The following is a 16,589-nucleotide window of genomic DNA, read 5'->3' on the forward strand; positions in this document are numbered from 1 at the left end:
CTCTCTATATTAAACTACTTTCATGTGTATGCAAATAAAAACATTGTACTGAAATCCAAGAGTAAAATCCTGGGTCAGGAGGAAGAAATGAGAATCATGCTCGCTTCGTGCTTTTCTTTCCTCCATTGTCTTGTTAATTTTGCATATTGTTTTCTTCTCTTGTCCCAATCAAATACTACATAATAACAGTGGTCTCATGGTTTTCAGCAGTGTTTTGAATTACTTAGGGATCGTGAGGCAAGTCTGCAGAAAATTCCAATGTAATTGACAACTGATCCATAAAACATTAGGTGAAAGGAAGTGCCATTGGTCCCTGCAGGGATTTGAGCACCAATCAATCCTGTTGGAAAAACCTGTCTCTTGCGACAAACTCTCTCAGATGTAAAACATGCCTTTGTGCTGGAGATAGAATTCCAGGGACATAGTTTGTCATTTTCCTTAAATTTATTTGAGATCGCTTTCTCCATCAATATAACAATGGGGCGTACAGGTAATTGCTGAAAGCTGTATAACAGTTAAACATAAAAATTCCCCAAGTTTTGCACTTGCCGAGAGAATATTAATATGACGGACAAATGATTAATCTTTTATTAGATAGATTTAATAATCGTGTTCAGAGAATCTATAGCTCTGTTAAATAATTAACTTTTGAAATTAACTATTATAATCGGGGGAAAAAATGAAACATTTATGTCTGAAAAATTTTCATCGAAGTCTGAACACATTTATTAAAATGCCAAAATATGAGAGACAGTCCTTGGTATAAAAGTTTAATGCTTCTGGAATAAATTTTCTAAATCTTCCTTGTACTCAATAGACCTTCAGAAACTTGCCCTGGGTTCTCAGTCTGAATGAATTGTAATTCTGATTCAACTGCTTGCAAATAATTTAGAAAGTTATTAAGAGTCAATGGGTTGGTCTTTAATGAGCTATGGACTGAGGCACTCATATCCCTAGGTATACTTTGTTCTACACATTTCATTTTCACTAGCAATTGAAGAAAAATTATACCTGACCTTAATCATAATTCTGCTTCCAAATGCTATAAATCTAGGGAACATTCTTGGCCTTACCCAAGCTACAGATTAAAGCATACAAGAAGGAAATACTTTCTGTACACCTGGAAATGCTCAAAATTTCCCACAGACAGCTGTAAGTGTTTAAATTTTGCAACACGTTTGTTTATGAGCAAACAGGCAGCTATGGCAATGGACTTCTGCAGTAGTCCAGTTATTGTCCTCCACTAGCACACTTCATAACACTCTACAAATTAAAGATGTAAATATTATTGTAATTCTTCTGTTGGATAAATCTTGAACCATTGTTTCATTTTTCCTTTAAAACGTGCATATTCTTCAGTCAAATCTCAGCCTAGGAACCAACTGGGAAAATGCCTTGCTTCATTATTGAACCTCATGATCAATTAATAACATTCTTTGATTACAAGTATGATAATGTTAAAGTGGTTGTATCCATCGATTCTGCAGTGATGATGACACAGTAGTGAATAAAGCAATTTTAGCATCGACCATCTGCCAAACTTAAAAAAAAAACAGGCAAAGTAAATGTTACAGAAAATTATTGTTTTTAATCCATGGACTGCCAGTAGGTCCAGTTAAATTCGGCTCTCCCAGCTTTTTTTGAAAGCTCTCAGTTCTTATGTCGGGGCTGGTGGTTGGAACAATCATATGCCAGAACTGTGCAGATTGCCTGGCTCATGTCTTTCACATAAGCAGTTCAATCAATGACGCACTTTAAAACTTCAAATAGTGTTTTATTACTGTCGGATGAATTAACTCGGCTCTTGTGTCAGCAATCTACCCACACCCTCTCAGCACAAGAAAGGCTTTTTTTCTTTTTTTACCCAGTTACTTCCTTGAATATGAGTAGGCTGAGTATTCCTGTCCACCAACAACTCGACTTCCTTTCCTTGGCAGACACAAATCAGTATCACTCAATATCATGCATCATTCTGCTGGTCTTCAATTAACAAAATCTAAAGCTTCACAAGAGACACTGGGAACAGTATCCAAAAGATAATACAGACAATGCTAGTGGTAAAGCACAGTGACCTACCATTGCAATGTGATAGCAGAAGAACACAGTGCTATACCACTGCAACATGACAGCAGTATTTTAAACACAGTGGGCTAGATTTTTCCGTGGTTTTGGGACCCTGACGTTGGGACCAAATGGGGGTCCGAGCCCGCCTTGCCAGCAGCGAGTCTGGCTTAGCAATATTCCAGGATGCGTCCTATTCAGGACGATGGGTGGGCTTTAAATGCTGCCGGCCCAATCAGAGGGCTGTCAGCTCTGGAGCCTCGGCAGCCCCACTGGGAGAAGTGGGCGCTGCTGAGGCATGTCGGAGACCACGATGCACTTTAATATGGAGGCGCCCTCGTAAGTCTACATTTAAATAAATAATTCTGAGGGACAAAGCCAATAGGCACCTTGGAGCGCAGAGGAAATCCCTCCAGATGGATCGTTTGGACCATGGGTGTGGCCTTTCCTGCCCTCTGGCTCTGATAGCCACCAGGCCTGCCACAGGGTGGCCGCCTCTCTTGAGCTGGTGGCCTCGACATGCAACAGGGAGTCGTTCCACCTAAGGCCACATAATGGCCCCTAATTGGGGACTTAACAATGTTAATTGGCAGCCTGCTTCCGTGGAGTGGGCAGCCGATCCACTTCCCAGCCCAGCCTGGGAAAGATCCCCAATGGTATGAATGTGGCACAGGGCCAACCTGACACAGTTTCCCCCTATTTTACCAGCAGACCTCATCCCCCAAACCCACCACCATGGGACAGGGAAATTTCAGCCCATTGAGTTACCTGGAAATGATTACCAAGCACTAACACATATATTTGACTGTGTATATTTGTGGCTGCCTGCAATGAATTTGGCCTAACCATCAGCCTCAAGAAAACGAACATCATGGGGCAGGACGTCAGAAATGCTCCATCCATCAATATTGGCGACCACGCTCTGGAAGTGGTTCAAGAGTTCACCTACCTAGGCTCAACTATCACCAGTAACCTGTCTCTAGATGCAGAAATCAACAAGCGCATGGGAAAGGCTTCCACTGCTATGTCCAGACTGGCCAAGAGAGTGTGGGAAAATGGCGCACTGACACGGAACACAAAAGTCCGAGTGTATCAAGCCTGTGTCCTCAGTACCTTGCTCTATGGTAGCGAGGCCTGGACAACGTATGCCAGCCAAGAGCGACGTCTCAATTCATTCCATCTTCGCTGCCTCCGGAGAATACTTGGCATCAGGTGGCAGGACCGTATCTCCAACACAGAAGTCCTCGAGATGGCCAACATCCCCAGCTTATACACACTACTGAGTCAGCGGCGCTTGAGATGGCTTGGCCATGTGAGCCGCATGGAAGATGGCAGGATCCCCAAAGACACATTGTACAGCGAGCTCGTCACTGGTATCAGACCCACCGGCCGTCCATGTCTCCACTTTAAAGACGTCTGCAAACGCGACATGAAATCCTGTGACATTGATCATAAGTCGTGGGAGTCAGTTGCCAGCGTTCGCCAGAGCTGGCGAGCAGCCATAAAGGCGGGGCTAAAGTGTGGCGAGTCGAAGAGACTTAGTAGTTGGCAGGAAAAAAGACAGAAGAGCAAGGGGAGAGCCAACTGTGTAACCGCCCCAACAAACAAATTTTTCTGCAGCACCTGTGGAAGAGCCTGTCACTCCAGAATTGGCCTTTATAGCCACTCCAGGCGCCGCTCCACACACCACTGACCACCTCCAGGCACTTACCCATTGGCCTCCTTATCTCGAGAGACAAAGAGAATATTCTTCCATAATGTTCCTCACAATTCTTAGAAGTAAACAAAATGATGTGAAGTCATGTAGTGCACAATGTACCTTCATTGCCACTGATTGACAATACTGAATTGTTGAAATTCCAGTATTTTTTGTGATCTTTTGGAGATTACATTTGAAATTCTGTCTACTATTTTGTGAAAAATTATAAATATTAATGAACTATATATTCATGGATTAAATGATGGGTTCAATAGAGGTTGGAATGGGAAAAGCAACCTTACACAGAATCAGAATCAACAGAAAGGTAATAAATAAAGTGAAATGTAAATCTGAGAATTAATAATTTTACTGAACAAAAAAAAACAAAAGAAAGGGGCAGTTGAGAAGGGGAAGGGTGCGAGGGGGAAGGGAGAGATTAAAAGAGGGAGGGATTGAAAGAGGGAGGGATTGAAAGAGGGAGGGATTGAAAGAGGGAAACTGGTTGTTGAGAAAGAAAGGAGTCATGGGGGATGAGAGTAAAAGAAACATTTAGAGAGAAAGGTAGACAGTTTATTTCTTCATTTTATTTAATCTCTTTTTTAAAAATAAAATTAATTTTGAAAACAATGCCTCTGAGGGAAAACTGGAATGTGGGAGAAGGAAGTGGAGGGAAAATAGTTGAGAGTAGGGGGCCTCTAGCCTCTTGCTGCTTTCTTCCCTTGGGAGGAGTGAGGAATTTGGGAATGGAGTGATGCAGTAGTAGCTCCTTTCCCCACAAACCACACTATGCCACTTGCCACCTCCCATCCAAAAGGAAGAAAGACAGAAATAGAAACAGAAGATGACAGAGAGAAAAGCAAAAAGCGGGAGAGAGACAAAAGGGACAGTGAGAAACAGCAACAGGAATATTTCAGAGACGAGTAATAGAGATCATATTATCCAAATTACCTTGTGTAATGTCATGGAGATCGACTAGTAATATATGAAAATATTTACAGCTGGTGCACTTCTTGTCAACTTTTTCCATTACAAACTCTGATGTCCACATTTTATAACAAGCTGCCTACATACACATGCTCTCATTAAATCTTCCTTTTAGTGGAAATGCTGCAGTGCTAGGAAGATCTAAGTACAGTGTGACAAGTTTACATAGGCAGTTTCCATTGTAAATGAGGACATAGGAATTTATAATGGAAATATAAAAATGAGGACAGAAATGGAGACGGAATATCTCCTCCCCTCAAACCTCAATTCACCTAAAACTGTTTGGTCTGGACTCCTCCTGTGCAAAGCCACACGAGATTGATCAGTAGGTATAAATTAGTAATCCAGTCGTGGAATTCAGTTGATGCCATAAACAATAAGGATGAAATCTAAGCTGCTCACAAATACATTCTGAATGCAACAATTAAATAACAGAGTTGAAATCACTTGTTTGGAAGCTCTTATTACTTTAAGTCATATACTTTTTTAATGCAGTGGTTTTATTTAGTTATGGATCTGTTTTATGCTTACAGAACTGAATGCAGCAAGGCTGACAGCAAATTTGTTCTGGGTTGCTGAAAGATGATGACAGGCACACTGCATGATTAACAATTGTGATACATTTTCCTGAGCGGTTACCTAGAAATAATTTGCATTGATTGTTGGGAAATGTTTTTGCTAGGGTGCTATATATAGAATAAAACAATGGAGGGGAGCACACATCAACATTGAAAATCTGTAACCAAAGTCAACTCTGCTGGCTTGGGAAGGGAGCTCTGATATATTTACATTTCATGCAAATATAAAATAGCAATTTGGAACTGAGCCAAGTTTTCACTTTGCAGTGAGCTAAAGGAAGTAATAACACTTTAATTAGGTTGGATTAAACTATGAGTCACTAGAGGCCATTTACTGATCGTTGCAGCATATCACAAATTGTCTATAACTCTGCAGTTGATCAACACTAACATTTCAATAATCAGCAGAGTAATCAGGAGTTCCAAATGAGTTTGTCTCCTGCTCCATGAAAGATGAGAATGCTTTATCAGACTACTTTACTGCTCTGTCTACACCTTGACAAAGCCAAACTGAATTTATTTAAGATCAATGCATTTTCAGCCTAACCTTGGGGAAAAAGGCTTCAGGATCATCATTTCAGCTCCAGTACTTATATCATTTCCCCACCATCTTTCTGCCTTTTTCTCCTTAAGGAACTAAGCCCTGTTCAGATATAGCTCCATACCTGGAAGTTCTGTAGTACCTTACACAAGTAGCGATCCTTCATCAGATCCTTCATAGCTGATCTGACCTTTCATTAATTCTGTCTCTGAGTTGCCCAATATTAATTTTGTAATATTACAATGACATTTTTAGTGTGAAATTGGCCATTTGGAAAGAAAATTCACAGCTGGGCAAGCATTATAACATGCTGTATACAACAAGTACATGAAAAATACTGCTCTTCTTTAGTGTACAGTTGTCTAACATGTATAAACCAGACATAAGGGACACCAAACTTAACTATTTAGAAATACTTTTAAATAGAGTTTCTGCTTACCTCATATAGAGTACCTAGTCCCTCTCCCGATACTTAAGCAACAACCAAGGCTCTGAGACCCGCAGATGGGCATCGGGATAGCACTGGAGCTTAACTAGCTAGATCCATGCAGCATATTAGGATGGGGCTATGCTTCCCACTAATGTCCAGGTAGAATCACCCTAACTCTTAATGCAGTGTTTTAAGCATTATCTGAACCTAATTGGAATGAGTCCTATTCCTAATGATAGCTCTATCCTTGCAGGAATAATCAATGAACCAGTTAGTTGTTCAATGCCTTGTTCCATTATCTGATTACCAAATATGCCACATATAATGACTCAGGTCAAATCTCCCACCACCGAGCATGTCAACCTGGTGGCAGCTTAATGTTGAGGAGACCCAACATAGAGAAATACTGCTGGGTGACAGATGTTCTGAAATCAACCTGATCTGGATTAACATTCTAATTTAGAAAATCCAAATCCAGTGTCAAGGCTTTTGCTGTTTTTGTTTTCACCTCTAAAATGCTTGTGCTCAATTTGTAAAGGGTGGGCTGAGCTTTCAATTAGCATATATCCTACATTACAAAATTAGCACCTTTAATGCAAAAAAGCAATCAGGATTTCAACAGGATTAAGTCACATTTACTCGGATGTGAACAAGGTTTTCTCTTACCTCCTTGCTCACACAGCTGTTGAACCAGGGCATCCTTGAATATGATTTGACCCCTCTGTGTAGCCGTAGCCCTTGTAAAATAAGATGAAAGAAAATGTATAAAGTAACAATTTTTTACACTTCCTAAGCCAGTAAAGTAAATATATCAGTATATAACATATGCTTACCCCTCATGATTTTGAATACCTCTATCAAATCTCCTCTCAGCCTCTCTTCTCCAAGGAAAACAGTCCTAACTTCCCCAATTTATCTTCATAACTGAAGTTCCTCAACCCTAGAACCATGCCCATGAATCTTTTCTGTACTCTATCCAATGCCTTCACATCTTTCCTAAAATGCAGCGCCCAGAACTGGACGCAATACTCCAGCTGAGTCCGAACTAATATCTTATACAAGTTCAACATAATCTCTTTGCCCTTTATACACTTCTGGTTACTGGATTGAATCTCTACAGGGACCCACATTTTGTTGTGCCAAATTATTTGACTCCAGTCAATTCCCAGTTTACCAATTGGCAGTGTTCCAATCTAGAGAAGAAATGTATTATATCATTGCAGCCGTCTTGTTCAATAGTAGCATTGTTAGGTCACATTTGACTATGCTTTACATTGCTACTAGTTCTATCAATCACTCTCACTCTTGCCCCTCAATCGTCACAAACAGGTGTAAAGTCAGGTGCAAAAGAAATCAATTGCAAATCAAATTTCCCTCTCTATACTTCAAAGATGGATGGATTTTTCTTCAACTGACTACAAATGGGGAGATTGTGGGTGGGAGAGTGTGAAATCTTGGCCAATGAACCTTAAGCATAGCAGGGTTATGGGGAGAAGGCCGGGAAATGGCACATTCGGAGAGCTGGTGCAGATACGATGGGCCGAATGGCCTCCTTCTACGCTGTAACAATTCTGTGATATTGTTAAAGCCTAGCTGGCAAATGCTACTCAGATTTTGTGCATATGTGCATGTGTGTGAGATTTCCTGAACCACTTCACACTTTTCATTTGCACGTTCCGCACTTTTTCAGTTCTGATTTGCTGCTTTTTTTTAAACATTGAGCTAATTAACAAAGTATGATGATGAAAATGTGACATTAGAGGAAATAAAGAGTTAGACAGCAGGAAGTGTACACAGATACAGCTTTTAATCTACAAATAGATTATGGATTCTTTACTCCAAAAAGTTGTCATTTTTCTTCAAAGTTTTTCCCAATTAAATAAATTGACAATGCAATATTATTGAAAGAAGACACACAGCCTTTAGCTTATCTGAAAGTACATCATATTTTTCCCCTTCAAATAATGGATACGATTACATAGGCAGATTTCAGGGAAACTACTGATTTGAAATTACAGGTTTTTATGAATTTCAACATTTTATAACAAAACACAGACATACCACATCCCTAAAACTCTCTAAGTAACAGGCCCATGCACAGATACAAAGCATTTAAATAAACATTACCTGATACCCTTTTAAAGATTTGAGTTTAAAAGTAGCTAGTCTCTTAAATCATAGGCCGCGAATTTTCTTCTGGCTTCTTCCACTCACCATTGTGACTTTGGCTGGAGTTCAGTGGAAACCCTCTTTACACGCAAGAACAGGATTTTCACCGAACCTCTACCAAAGTTACAGCATCGAGAGGAAGAAGTCCTGAGGAAATTCCCAGCGTTGGGTTGCTGAAATCTGGGCACAAAAAAAGCTGGGCTGGGAGTGGGAGTGGGGGGCAGTGAAACGTTTAAAGCTCTGAATCCTGACCCCAACCCTCCTCCAAGCCACCCAGTTTTTTTTCTACAGAGGCAGGGCAAGGGGCAGGGAGCCAACCCGCTCTCAGAAGGCAGGAATACAATTTAAATATGTTAATGAGGCTTTCAATCTTTGATTTAACTTGCTCTGCAAATTTTATGGTTGGCAGCCAGGATTCCCAGGCCTCGGGAAATCCGACAGCTGAATGAGGCGAGGACAATTTCAGGGAGAAGGTAAATACCTTCATAGCAAAGCTCGTGGGCCAGGTGGAGCAAGGGTGTTCCCACCCCACTACACACCATGGCTTCACAAACTTCACCCCACCCCTCCCCAAGTCAGACCACCTCCCATTCAAAGGTCCGTGAGGTCGGGGATCAGACCTACTTGGTCTTGCAGCCTGCTCCGGAGTTCTCCCCAGCCGACTTGAAGCCTGTTAATCAGGCTGGGTTCCAGAGCAGAGAATCTATGAGGGCCAAAATGCCCACGCTGTGGAGTTAAAACTCCACAACATGTAGGGAGACCTAGACTTCTGAGTTTCCCATCTGATGCGCAGTATCCCCCGCCACTGGCCTCATAACCAGCCCTTGTTGTTATCTAGGTCCAGTGTTTCCATAGAGGTACATATTAAAAATGGCTACAGCATGAAGAGAATGTTCTTGTATACAATTATACAGAATGTTCAGTCATTTTTCAATGTAGGAACCCACTGTAAGCTCTCATTAATTAAATAGCTGCCAACCATTATTTCTAACCACTATTTATAAGAGAAGTCCACAAATAATAATTTCCAAATGAGTTGTTTTATAACTACAATAATACATTATAGTTTAGGATGGTAGGGCTGGTTATTTATGCTGGTTAGATTCTTGGGTATGAATAATGAACTGATTAACAGTGATAATTATCACAGTGGGCATATCAGCTGCAAAACTGAAAAGAATATGATCCTTATTTGTGTATTCAGTAAAACAGATCTCCATAGTGACAAGCAGTGGGAATTCTGAGCCTCAATCAAGCTCTCTCAAAATGCACCACGTTAAAAGTACATATTGTTATGACCAGGTGAGGACGGGGTCTAGGGCCCCCTCTCAGCCTATTCCTGGTTTGTCTGTAACAGGGTTTAATTTTTAAAACACCGTGTTTTTAGCTTTCCCTCAGTAAATCTTTGCTCACTGATCGCTAATTGCAATAGCAAAGAAATCAACCAGAAGGTTTTCTTAGATTTAAACAAGAAATGTGTAAGTTTATTAACCTTAAAACTCTAATTCAGTTTAAACTACTAAAAATACATGATGCGACCATGCTAGCATGCATACGCGATAAACACACATGCAAATAGAGACAGAAGAGGAGAAAGAATTAAAGAGGAGAGGTTTGAAGTAATATGGAGTTCAGTTACTCGTTTTGGGATTCAATGTGAAGGCTTTGATTGCAGTTAAGTCTTGCAGTTCTCGTTGGGACCCAGTGCACACTTTCACTTATTTAGCTGTTACCAGGAGGCTGCAGGAGTCTTCTCTCTTGAGGTTGGAGTTACTTCTACTTCCATGGGTCCCTGGAACTTTGTGTGAGAGAGGGGAGAGGGAGAGATAGGTGCTGTCTTCTTCGAGTTCAGTTGCAGTCTGTTCTCCAACTGTGTGGCACAATTCAAAAAACTCCAAGTTGTCCAGCAGGTTAGCCATATGACTAGCTCCTTATTTGGAACAACCTGCCCGCTGAGGTTTGTGGATTTTCTCCCACGATTGGCAGACACTCTCAGTGGGGTGTGGCGGGATTCTGGCCTTTTACACATTCAATGTCTCTTCAACAAAATCCATCTGGTTAACTGAATCAGGGATCAGTTCCATTGTTTCTCTTAGTCAACTGACTTTTAGAATGCAAATGTGCAGCCATGTTTTCAGCCACTGCTGTGGTCTCTTTAAACAAGTTCAGTAACAGTTCAAAATGTTCCATATGATGAAATTAATATGTCCCATTTTTTGTAGGTGTAGTTTTTGTCACCATATACAGAACAAATATGTACTTAACATATGTCTCATCCCTAGGGCCAGTCACATTATGAACAAGTGAATAAGTGTAGAATGTAAAATAAAAAGAAAAGTAAAAATATTACATTTTGGTAATTAAACTTCTGCTTTTAGTTTATTTCTGCAAATGGGAAGTGCTCTTTTAATTCCTGTTTTATTCATCTATTTTCTAATACTTGGCAACTGGTTTGAGTAGTACTCTAGTTTCTTCAAAACCAATTGTTAAAACATCGAATAAGAAGCATATGTTGCTGTGGAGGGTGACTGAGTTTACCCATGGAAATATAGTATCTCTTAATACATCTCACCTTCTCTCCTACTCTTTTTTTAAAATCAGAGATGGTGCCTTCATTAATGACCTACACCATTCAATAATAAAAGATAGATAGAATTGGAGAACTATTTGGTAAAAATATAGATTTCAGCATAACTTATATCAAGCAGCCATGCATCTCTAAATAAATGAAAAAAGATTTGTCAAACATTTTTTTCATGACAGCAATGCCCTTTTAATTCTGATAGCCTTTAAGAGCATTCTAAGATTACTTTTTTTTACCTGTGCTGTCATAACATTGATGGATTGTAACACAGTTGTCTACTAATGGCTGCAGTAACTGAATCTGCAGGCTTTTCTCTGTGATAGGTGTCTCTGAGCTGATTAAAGCCGTGGCCATCAATTCGTGCTTTAATCAGCTCAGTCCCCCTAATCCACTATAGAACCTGCATCTTTAGATATTATAGCTACATGTAGCAATATCATCACTCGAAGCATAGAACAGACCTCTCCTCAATAGGTGCTGATTATCTCTATCTCAAACTGTAAAACAAAGGCTGTAAAATTTCTGACTAACATTGCACTGCATTAATATTGTGTATGTTTTGTCAATCATGATTGTACCTTTTCATCAATCCTTATGCTAATACCCAATTTTACACTTGAATTGTGATAAGAATGCTAAAGGAATAACTTTATACAATGACTACATTGGTACTAGCCTAGTCTGGCATTGTAACACTGTGACATCAAATTAGTAAAGCACTTGTACCACACTGGTATTATACTACACTACGTGCAACATGATTGCAAAATACACACCAGTCTGATTAAGTTGTTGAAAGGTTTATGAAAAGGATAAACGTGCATTTACATAGTACCTTATCACAAACAGAAAGGAAATGAATGAACACTTAATTGGTTTTTGGAGGTGTTGATTGAGGACTTCAGGACAACTCCCTTCAAATAGTGCAATGGGATCTTTTACATCCACCTGTCCAACAGGAACAGGCAGATGGGGCCTCAGTTTAACATCACATCTCAAAGTTGGCTTCTCCAATACTGCAGCACACCCTCAGTACTGTAATGAAATGTCTGCCGAGATAATGTGCTTAAGTTTTGGAGTGGGAAATTTCAGACACTAGAGTACAATCAACTGAATTGACCTGATGCTACATAAAGAGAGAGAAACAGAGAGAACGTTTCAGGTCTGTGACCTTTCAGCAGAACCAGAAAACATTACAGGTTTTAAGCAAATACAGTGTGGGGGTGGGAAAGAACAAAAGGGAAGGTCTGTGGTAGGATCGAAGGCTGAAGAGATTAAAGGACAAAAAGGATGATGGTGCGAGGCAAAAAGGGGTGGTAATGGGACAAGTAAAGAAACAAAAGATGGGTCCAGAGGAGGTGTAAATGGCAACAGCAGAATCATTAAAACAGCTGCTGTCTGAAAAAAAGTGGGTGGTGGTTATGATCTCAAATGGTTGAGCTTAAGCTGATGTTATAGCTTGTTAAGGCTATTACTAGATGTTACGAAATCATGCTTTATGTCAAATGATGATTTTTAATCCACCAGCTGGAAATCTGAATTAAATTTTTAAAAAGAGACTAAAGGTGACTTGAGCTTACAGCTAAAGATGGCTATCCCAATTTGCATCAATTTACCTTCCACAATCCAGCCCAATGTCTGCAAAGACCCATCAAAGCCAATGACCTGGGGAATGTGAGTGAACCACCTATCTTGTCTCTATTAGCAAGGCATCAAGGAAATCACCTGAGGTATTCAACTGGTGGAGACAAGTCACTAAACCTAATCACATGGACAATCCTTGCTGAGAGGGGGTTCCCAGACATGAACTCATCAAGTTATAATGGGAATGTCTTAAACCCAATCAGTTGAATAATGGTACCCTAGCTGTGAGAAGGGGATTCCCAGACATGAACTGATTAAGTTGCAAGAGGAATACACTAGTTACAATCATGTTTGAATCACTGGGTGACAGTCATGTGACAGGCCCACCCTTCATGTGTTTAAGTTTCTGTTTTCTCTGCAGTAAAAGGGGAAAGCAGCTGAGATGTTGACGAAAGTAGACCCTAGTTGGGTCCCTCCTTCTTCCCTCTCTCTCCAACCCACCTTGCAAGCTTCAAACCCTGTTTGTTGACCAGGACCACCCAGGGATGCCCCTGCTGCAGAGACTCCTTGAAGAAAATCAACCCCGCACGACCGTCTCCAGGAGAACAGCCAAATCCACTGTCTACATCTTTAAGTTGGAAGCATCGGGACTACCGAGAGAAAGTCACAAGACCACCAAGTTCAGCCTGAACTCCATACGGAGTTCCAAGGCGAGAACCTGGGTGGGGGGGAGCAATAAAAGTTTCAGGGTGGGATGGGTGGGGTAGTGGGGAAAAGACTTTTGATTGGATATGGGGATGGTGGGAAGGGGTTGAAGGGCAAAAGTTAGAAGGTTGGGGGGTAAAATTTGGGTTGGGAAAAAGGCATGTTTTGATTATCTCAGGCTATGAAATGACCTTGGGGGGGTTGAGGCAGGGCCTCCATATCATTATTCTTTGCAATCATAAAATAAATGCTTACTTTACCTTTAAAAATTAAGATTACTTCTAAGGGCTTAAAGCCCTTTAAAAATGGCACCTGCGTGGTGGTGCCAGACACTGTTGCCGGGGACACAGCGGCCTCTCACTGTACATCATTGGGGGTGACCGCTCTGCCCCCCTATTTAAATCAGCCCCTGCGCATAATATCACGGGTCTGTGCGATGGCCCTTTCATGTCAGAAGGCCACAGAGCGAGGCACACGAATAAAACCCAGCCCAAGGAGAGGGAAAAGAGGGGAACCATTCCACCCCTTCTCACCTGATCATAACAAGACTTTTGCATAAGAAACTACCACTTAAAGAATGAATATTCCACTCCTGATATTATATGAATTGCACAGAACATTGCTAATACTGAAGAATTTATACCTTTATGTAAGGCATTAAAATAAACCTCAAATGCTGGAAATACTTAGCAGGTCTGGCTGCATCTGTGGAGAGAGAAGCAGAGTTAACGTTTCAGGTCAGTGTCCCTTCTTTCAGATTTCCAGCATCCGCAGTATATTGCTTTTATTAAAATAAACCTGTTGGCAGCACACTATTGGCTCAATACTTGACATTCAAGGAACTAGAGATATGAAGTTACACAAATCTGTTTTATATTTCAGATCTTATTCATTTAACAGATGCCAGACTTCTACTTGGCTTCTTGAATGTTGAACACTTGACTATATGAGAGAGATGGCAAACAGAGAGTATAAGAAGAGATTGGCAGCTAATATAAAAGGGAATTCAAAAGTCTACAATAGGCATATAAATAGTAAAAGTGTACTAAAAGGAAGGGTGAGGCCAATTAGGGACCAAAAAGCAGATTACCGTATGGAGGCAGAGACCATGGCTGAGGTACTAAATGAGTACTTTCCGTCTGTCTTTACCAAGGAAGAAGATGTTGCCAAAGTCATAGTGAAAGAGGAGGTAGTTGAAATACCAAATGGGCTAAAAATTGATAAAGAGATGTTAGAAAGAATGGCTGTACTTAAAGTTGATAAGTTACTAGGAACAGATGGGATGCATCCGAGGATGCTGAGGGAAGTAAGGGTGGAAATTGTGGAAATACTGACCATAATCGTCCAATCCTCCTTAATACAGGGGTGGTGTCAGAGGACTGGAGAATTGCAAATGTTACACCCTTGTCCAAATAAAAAGGTGTAAGCATAGACCCAGCAACTGCAGGCTAGTCAGTTTAACCTCAGTGGTGGGAAGGCTCTTAGAAATGATAATCCAGGACAAATTACCAGTCACTTGGACAAGTGTGTATTAATGAAGAAAAGCCAGCATGGGTTCGTCCAAGGCAAATCATGTTTAACTGAATTGATCGAGTTTTTTGATGAGGTAACAGAGGGTTAATGAGGACAATGCAGTTAAGAAGGTGTAAATGGACTCCCAAAAAGCTTTTGATAAAGTTGAAGCCGATGGAATAATAGGGAAAGTGGCAGCATGGATTGCTGTTGAGGCTGAACCAGTCGTTTTTAAAAGTTCATTGTAACTTCCTTGCTTTTGTACTCTGTGCCTCTATTTATGAAGTTCGGGATCCTGTATGCCTTATTAACCACTTTCTCAACCTGTCTCAACCTGTCCTGCCACCTTCCAAGTTTTGTGTCATCTGCAAATTTTGAAATCATGCTCTGCGCACCCAAGACTAGGCTATTAATATTTATCAAGAAAGTTGGTTGAGTGACAGCAAACAGACAGATGACACAAAACTTGGAAGTATTATGAACTGCGAGGAGGATAGTGTTAGACTTCAGGAGAACATAGACAGGCTGGTGGAACGGGCGGACACGCGGCAGATGAAATTTGATGCAGATCAGTGTGAAGTGATACATTTTGGCAGGAAGAGCAAGGAGAGGCAACATAAACAAAAGGGCCCAATTCTAAAGGGGGTGCAAGAGCAGAAAGACCCGGGGGCACATGTGCACAAATTGTTGAAGGTGGCAGGACAGGTTGAGAAAGTGGTTAATAAGGCATACAGGATCCCGAACTTCATAAATAGAGGCACAGAGTACAAAAACAAGGATGTTACAATGAACTTTTATAAACGACTGGTTCAGTCTCAACTGGAGTATTGTGCCCAATTTTGGGCACCACACTTTAGGGAGGATCCAAAGGCTTTCGAGAGAGTGCAGGAAAGATTTATGAGAATGGTTCCAAGGATAGGGACTTCAGTTATGTGCAGATGGGAGAAGTTGACGCTGTTCTCTTTAGAGAAGTTTGAGAGGGGATTCAAAATCATGAGGAGTCTAGACAGAGTAGACAGAGAGAAACTGTTCCCATTGGTGGAAGAGTCAAGAACCAGTGAACACCAATTTAAGGTGATTGGCAAGAGAACAAACTGTTAGCTAAGGAAAAACATTTTTACTCAGCGAGCGGCTAGGATCTCAAATGCACTGCCTAAGACAGATTCAATTGTGGCTTTCAAAAGGGAATTGGATAAGCACCTGAAGAGAAAAAAATTGCGGGGCTATGGAGAAATGGCAGGGGAGTGGGACTAGCTGAGTTGCTGTTGCAGAGAGTCAGCAGGGGCACTATGGGCTGAATGACCTCCTTCTGTGCTATAACCATTCTATGATTCTAATATTTCATGTCATACCACCACAAGGATATTCATTCATAACATAATCCAGACTCTGATCCTTGTCACTCTGCAACTCCAGTTCATTTCCATCTCTGTTACAACTTCCTATCATTCACATTTTGATTTATTTCCAACTCCAGGCCATATATCTGCCTCATCCTGCTGTATCTACTGCACTTATTATATCTAATAATAGCATTTTCTAATTTAAAAACAGGCCTACCGACTTAGACCAGAAAGGGACAACACTTACATACACATATACACACAGTTCTGCTTACCATTAAAGCAGTCCTTTATAATTGTTAATTTCCATTAAGGTAAAGTTGGGGCTAAAATTTTAATTAGTTTCAGAATGATGTTGAAACCTTAACATTTTACCTATTAAATAACATTGTCAGCTTT

The 16,589-nt window shown here is 40.7% G+C and overlaps 1 protein-coding gene across 2 annotated transcripts in view; it reads right to left on the bottom strand.

The window, feature by feature from the left end:
* Positions 1-16,589, bottom strand: part of reln (reelin) — a 399,693-nt gene that overhangs the window by 278,682 nt on the left and 104,422 nt on the right. For both annotated transcript variants that reach the window (XM_068059265.1, XM_068059264.1), the window contains exon 4: positions 6,960-7,030. In XM_068059265.1, the coding sequence (XP_067915366.1) occupies positions 6,960-7,030 (71 nt within the window). The remainder of the gene's footprint in view (positions 1-6,959; positions 7,031-16,589) is intronic.

Source organism: Heterodontus francisci, chromosome 27, assembly GCF_036365525.1.
Source record: "Heterodontus francisci isolate sHetFra1 chromosome 27, sHetFra1.hap1, whole genome shotgun sequence".
Lineage (NCBI taxonomy): Eukaryota > Metazoa > Chordata > Chondrichthyes > Heterodontiformes > Heterodontidae > Heterodontus > Heterodontus francisci.